Source organism: Homarus americanus, unplaced genomic scaffold, assembly GCF_018991925.1.
Source record: "Homarus americanus isolate GMGI-L3 unplaced genomic scaffold, GMGI_Hamer_2.0 scaffold44492, whole genome shotgun sequence".
Taxonomy (NCBI): Eukaryota; Metazoa; Arthropoda; class Malacostraca; order Decapoda; family Nephropidae; genus Homarus; species Homarus americanus.
Genome location: NW_024752411.1, coordinates 2,501 through 10,377, shown reverse-complemented (window position 1 = coordinate 10,377; position 7,877 = coordinate 2,501). Strand labels below are relative to the sequence as shown.

Below are 7,877 nucleotides of genomic sequence, written 5' to 3'. Positions count from 1 at the left end.
ATTATTTTATTTTGTTTGTTTTATCATAAATTTTATTTATTATGAATTATTATGACTATTATTTATTATTATTATTATTATTATTATTATTATTATTATTAATTATTATTATTATTATTATTATTATTATTATTATTATTATTATTATTATTATTATTATTAACATTTTCGCCCCCCAGGCCCTGATGTGGGTCAGTGACCTGTGTCCGGGTGGGCTAATCCCCGTAAAAAAAAAAAAAACACTATTAGGCACATCTTCACTACACTATGAGGCACATCTTCACTACAAATACTTCGCTACACTATCAAGCACATCTTCACTACAACTACTTCACTACACTATCAGGCACATCTTCACTACAACTACTTCACTACACTATCAGGCACATCTTCACTACACTATCAGGCACATCTTCACTACACTATCAGGTACATCTTCACTACAACTACTTCACTACACTATCAGGCACATCTTCACTACAACTACTTCACTACACTATCAGGCACATCTTCACTACACATCTTCACTACACTATTAGGCACCTCTTCACTACACTATCAGGCACATCTTCACTACACCTCCTTCACTACACTATGAGGCACATCTTCACTACACATCTTCACCACACTATGAGGCACCTCTTCACTACACTATAAGGCACCTCTTCACTTCATTGCACAACAACTATCACTTCAGCGCCTCAAAAACGCATCTAACCCCCAAATAATAATTTGATGTCCTGGAGAAGGCTGAGTCGATACAGATAATTAAAAATGGCTTGCCGAAAAACAGAAAACTTCCAAGATTGGGTGTATGAGCTTCTCCCTGAGGACGTGACTGACCTCCTACAAGACGGAGCGGAAATTCTTGGGGAGGGAGCGCACGCAATTGCTTACCTTGTCAAGTGGGGAAATGATGTAGCTGTTTTGAAAAAGGCAGTGTCACCATCAGCCAAAAAATTCTTCAAGGATGAGGCTGCCAAGATGTATGCCCTCGATGGTGCTGGGGGGATTCCTAAGGTACTTGGGTACTGTCCAAAACCTCCAGCGATCCTCCAGTCCTTCAGGGGTAAGCTCACACTCAACCACCTTCTCTCTGAAGATAACCTGATCTGCCAATATGACCTTATACAACTGGGGCTCCTCCTTGGTGAGAAAATCCTTGAGATGAACACGAAAGGTCTAGCACACAATGACATCAAGGAGGATAACATAATGATCCAAGGGCCCTCATCCCGGCCAGAGGTCAGCCTCATTGACCTCGGTCTGGCCTGTGAGATCGGTAAGTCTTGTAAAGTCAGCGCTGATTGCCTACACGAGGACTTCCCCTGGATGGCCCCTGAAGTCTGCCGTGGGTTTAGGACCACCAAGAATTCAGATACATATTCTTTCGGGTTTGTCCTGATGGAATTGATCAAGGAGGCCCCAGGGGACCATCCAGAGGTCACAAAACTCGCCAAGAAGGCCATGACCAAGCGCCGCACTGACCGGCCATCACTACCACACCTCCTCCGAGAATTCCGAGAAATCATCAGTTGAAGAAAAAATTTTAGGCCCCAAGCTATAAAGCACACACTATCTCTCACCTTCCCACAGCGTATCTGAACGAAACGAAAAACAAAACTCAAACGACAGGTAAACCTTGCATCCGATTCCTTGTCCGCCTGACTTCAACATTCCCCTAACTCAAACCTTCAACAGCACAACCTTGGACTTTTTTTCATAAGATGGCAGATCAATGGGTAAGGAAAACGCTTAAATTCACGATGTTAATTATATTTTTAAATAAATTGGGACCAAAACTCTACAAAATAAGGGTTAAAGTTGCTAAAACATCACGTGACTGAGAAAACTAGTTATTTATGATAGGATTGAAGGTCTAAATCGTTCCTAACTCATCACAAGCCATCAGAAAAATCTAGTCTGCATGTCTAGGTACAGATTGATTGATACGTTTATTGAGATACAAAAAACATTAGTACATCTCAAAGGGATGAAGTGACATAAGTCATCCCCACCCCAATCCAGGAATGTCCCTCTCAGGTCTCACATAAATCCCTAATATTTCATATAATCAGTTATATACATACATAGTTATATTCTAGATGAAAAATTTCTATATTTCTTTAATATATCATCTATTTTCCTATTTTTATACATCCACTCTATTTGCATGGGGACATTATTTATATGGGCATTTCTATATACATTAAGCAATGGGCATTCCAGTATATAATGTGGCAGGGTATGGGATCTGGGTGTTCTACAAACTCTACATTCTTTATCCTGTTCACTTCTCTCAGCTCCAAGTTCCCAATAATATTTATATCCTAATCTTAACCTCATATACACTGAATCTTTCCACCTACTCCCATCTTTCCCATATGTAAATTTTGTGTTCATGAGAACATGATGGTAATGTTTCATTGTTTCCCTTTTCTCGTATATTTCATTCCTTTTGAAATTATCTTCTATTGATTGTATTTTCCGTAATTTGCTCCTTAATTGTTTCAAGGTTTTAGTACATATTATGTCGATCTCGGCCTTTTCCGTGGCTCTTTTTGCTATTATATTTACTGCTTCATTAAGACCAATCCCCACATGTGAAGGGACCCATACAAATTGAACATTATGGCCATTTTTCCTTATTGTATTTACTAATTTTCTACATGAACCAATAATGTGTTCAAAGACTGGACTCCCACTGTTCAAAGAATCCAAAGCTGCCCTACTATCAACAAAAAAATATGCATCTTTATACACATTTACAACATTTTCCAACCATACTAAGATTGCATATAACTCAGCTTGTGTTGATGAAATAAAACTGCTCAACCGAAGTCCAATTTTGATGTCATCATTCCCTTGTTCTGTGTACTGTCTTATAAGGATCCCGCACCCTGCCCTGCCACTTGACATAACTGAACCGTCACAATATACATGCAATGTGTTTATTTTAGGCAAATTACTAATCTTATTCCCATATAAAGCCCTTAACTGTCCTGGTTCATGTAATAATTTCTTCATTGTGAGAGGCACTATGTCTAACTCTACTTCTCGTTCTTCCCAGGGTGGATTCTTACAACTCTTCTGAACAGCTGTACACCAGTCTGCCAGATTACATTTTTTAATAATATTTACTAATCCATTCATGCATCCTCCCTTGCCTTGCCTACAGAAGGTCCGTTTACCTTTTAAACCATCATTTATATCTTGTACAAATTTACCCCCACTGTTCCCTCTCATTAATCGAACTGCTGCAACTGTATTAATTTCATTGACCCTCTGTGAAATGCTCTGTAACCCTAGTTCCATTTTCATTATCTCAATCATTGCATCCTTTTGACACCCTAAAATTATTCTCATTGCTTCATTTTGCATGATCTCAAGCTCCTGTAGCCTTCCTTCAGCAGTACAAGAGAGGACATAGTCTATAAGTGATCTGATGGTAGAAATATACATCATTCTCAGTATGGGTACCCCAGCACCTTTACCACAACATGCTAGAGCCTTCAAGGGCTGTAATCTTGCTCTACATTGAGTGAGGACATGATGTATTTCTGCCTCTTTACTTTCACTAGGTAAAGCCAATATATATTCCTAAATATTTATACATTGACAATTTCTCAAAAAAATTTCCATTTAGAAAAACGGATTCAGTTCCTCTTCCTTTACATTCACACTTGGTTTTTTCTTCATTGATAACTAAGCCCATCTTTTGAGAAAGAACACTAAAATTATTTAATGCAATCTGCAAATTTTTGACAGAGTTTCCTTGAAATATGATGTCATCTGCATAAATGATGGTTACAACTCCTGTGGGATATTTGTGTCAGGCTATCTTGTTCATTAACACATTAAATAACATTGGGCTCAATACTCCCCCTAGTTCAAGTGCTCTTTCCTCAGACAAACATCCCTGATACCATACACAGGCTCTCCTTCCATGCAAGTAGTCACCTATCCAGTGTAACAACTCCCCTGATACCCCTAGAGCAGCCAGTTCATTCATAACTACTTCACTGTGAGCTTTATCAAATGCTCCTTGTAAATCCACAAAAACTCTACATCTGTCTGCATCATTTGATAAACATTTTATAACACAGTCTGAAGTACATTTCCCTTCCAAAAAACCAAATAAATTACAAGATAGATTTTCCCCCACAATATATACAAGCCCATGTAATAATATTCTCTCCATCATCTTGCAAAAACAAAATGTTAAAGACACTGGCCTGTATCCACCAGTTGCCTTAGGGACAGGGATAACTATCACTTTCTTCCATTCTGTTGGTAATCTACCCTCTGTATAGCTCATGTTGAATAAATCTAATAATGGACTATTTTCCATACTAACTAAGCAGTTCCAAATTTCCTAAGTCACACAGTCTTCACCTGGTGCTGTAGATTTTCCTTTTTTAACAGCATTTAATAACTCATCTTGAGTCTAAAAATCTAAATACTTATGGGAGTCAGAGAAGTAAATTTGACCCATCTAATCTATATAAAACAAAGAAGTATGTCTGTGGTGATGATGGATGGTGTTATATGTAGTGATGATGGATGGTGTATGTAGTGATGATGATTGGTGTTATATGTAGTGATGGTGGATGGTGTTATATGTAGTGATGGTGGATGGTGTTATATGTAGTGATGATGGATGGTGTTATATGTAGTGATGATGGATGGTGTATGTAGTGATGATGATTGGTGTTATATGTAGTGATGGTGGATGGTGTTATATGTAGTGATGGTGGATGGTGTTATATGTAGTGATGATGGATGGTGTATGTAGTGATGGTGGATGGTGTATATGTAGTGATGATGATTGGTGTTATATGTAGTGATGATGGATGGTGTTATATGTAGTGATGATGGATGGTGTTATATGTAGTGAGGATGATTGGTGTTATATGTAGTGATGATGATTGGTGTTATATGTAGTGATGATGGATGGTGTTATATGTAGTGATGATGATTGGTGTTATATGTAGTGATGATGACTGGTGTTATATGTAGTGATGATGGATGGTGTTATATGTAGTGATGATGATTGGTGTTATATGTAGTGATGATGGATGGTGTTATATGTAGTGATGATGGATGGTGTTATATGTAGTGATGATGGGTGGTGTTATATGTAGTGATGATGGATGGTGTTATATGTAGTGATGATGATTGGTGTTATATGTAGTAATGATGGATGGTGTTATATGTAGTGATGATGGATGGTGTTATATGTAGTGATGATGATTGGTGTTATATGTAGTGATGATGATTGGTGTTATATGTAGTGATGATGGATGGTGTTATATGTAGTGATGATGATTGGTGTTATATGTAGTAATGATGGGTGTTATATGTAGTGATGATGGATGGTGTTATATATAGTGATGATGGGTGGTGTTATATGTAGTGATGATGTTTGGTGTTATATGTAGTGATGATGATTGGTGTTATATGTAGTGATGATGATTGGTGTTATATGTAGTGATGATGATTGGTGTTATATGTAGTGATGATGATTGGTGTATGTAGTGATGATGATTGGTGTTATATGTATGATGATTGGTGTTATATGTAGTGATGATGGATGGTGTTATATGTAGATGATGATGGATGTGTGATGTTGATTGGTGTATGTAGTGATGATGATGGTGTATGTAGTGATGATGATTGGTGTATGTAGTGATGATGGATGGTGTATGTAGTGATGATGGATGGTGTTATATGTAGTGATGATGATTGGTGTTATATGTAGTGATGATGATTGGTGTTATATGTAGTGATGATGATGATTGGTGTTATATGTAGTGATGATGATTGGTGTATGTAGTGATGATGATTGGTGTTATATGTAGTGATGATGGATGGTGTTATATGTAGTGATGATGATTGGTGTTATATGTAGTGATGATGGATGGTGTTATCATGTAGTGATGATGGATGGTGTTATATGTAGTGATGATGGATGGTGTTATATGTAGTGATGATGGATGGTGTTATATGTAGTGATGATGGATGGTGTTATATGTAGTGATGATGATTGGAGTTATATGTAGTGATGATGGATGGTGTTATATGTAGTGATGATGGATGGTGTTATATGTAGTGAGGATGATTGGTGTTATATGTAGTGATGATGATTGGTGTTATATGTAGTGATGATGGATGGTGTTATATGTAGTGATGATGATTGGTGTTATATGTAGTGATGATGACTGGTGTTATATGTAGTGATGATGGATGTTGTTATATGTAGTGATGATGGATGATGTTATATGTAGTGATGATGGGTGGTGTTATATGTAGTGATGATGGATGGTGTTATATGTAGTGATGATGGATGATGTTATATGTAGTGATGGTGGATGTTGTTGTATGTAGTGATGATGGGTGGTGTTATATGTAGTGATGATAGATGATGTTATATGTAGTGATGATGGGTGGTGTTATATGTAGTGATGATGGATGGTGTTATATGTAGTGATGATGGATGGTGTTATGTAGTGATGATTGAATTGTTATATGTAGTGATGATGATTGGTGTATGTGGTGATGGATGAATTATTTATAAGTGGTGATGATTGGTGTTATATGTATTGATGATGATGTATGTGGTGATGATGGATGGTGTTATATGTGATGATGATGGATGGTGTTATATACTTAGTGATGATGGATGATGTTATATAGTGATGTTGATTGGTGTATGTGGTGATGATGATTGGTGTATGTAGTGATGATGATTGGTGTATGTGGTAGAGATGATGATTGGTGTATGTAGTGATGATGATTGGTGTTATATGTAGTGATGATGGATGGTGTTATATGTAGTGATGATGGATGGTGTTACATATAGTGATGATGGGTGGTGTTATATGTAGTGATGATGATTGGTGTTATATGTAGTGATGATGATTGGTGTTATATGTAGTGATGATGATTGGTGTTATATGTAGTGATGATGATTGGTGTTATATGTAGTGATGATGGATGGTGTTATATGTAGTGATGATGGATGGTGTTATATGTAGTGATGATGGATGGTGTTATATGTAGTGATGTTGATTGGTGTATGTAGTGATGATGATTGGTGTATGTAGTGATGATGATTGGTGTATGTAGTGATGATGATTGGTGTATGTAGTGATGATGGATGGTGTTATATGTAGTGATGATGATTGGTGTTATATGTAGTGATGATGATTGGTGTTATATGTAGTGATGATGGATGGTGTTATATGTAGTGATGATGATTGGTGTATGTAGTGATGATGATTGGTGTATGTAGTGATGATTATTGGTGTATGTAGTGATGATGATTGGTGTTATATGTAGTGATGATGATTGGTGTTATATTTTTGATGATGGATGGTGTTATATGTAGTGATGATGATTGGTGTATGTAGTGATGATGGGTGGTGTTATATGTAGTGATGATGGGTGGTGTTATATGTAGTGATGATGATTGGTGTTATATGTAGTGATGATGGATGGTGTTATGTGTAGTGATGATGGATGGTGTTATATGTAGTGATGATGGGTGGTGTTATATGTAGTGATGATGGGTGGTGTTATATGTAGTGATGATGGATGGTGTTATATGTAGTGATGATGGATGGTGTAATATGTAGTGATGATGGATGGTGTTATATGTAGTGATGATGATTGGTGTTATATGTAGTGATGATGGATGGTGTTATATGTAGTGATGATGGATGGTGTTATATGTCGTGATGATGGGTGGTGCTATATGTAGATGAGGATTGGGTGTTATATGTAGGTGCGATGATGGATGGTGTTATATGTAGTGATGATGGATGGTGTTATATGTAGTGATGATGGGTGGTGTTATATGTAGTGATGATGGATGG

At 37.0% G+C, this 7,877-nt stretch overlaps 1 protein-coding gene across 1 annotated transcript; it reads left to right on the top strand.

The window, feature by feature from the left end:
* Nucleotides 1-774: 774 nt before the first annotated feature.
* Nucleotides 775-1,539, top strand: LOC121855084 (probable inactive receptor kinase At1g48480). Its single transcript, XM_042349909.1, has one exon. The coding sequence runs from the start codon at nucleotides 775-777 to the stop codon at nucleotides 1,537-1,539; it is 765 nt and encodes a 254-aa protein (XP_042205843.1).
* The last annotated feature ends 6,338 nt before the right edge of the window (nucleotides 1,540-7,877 follow it).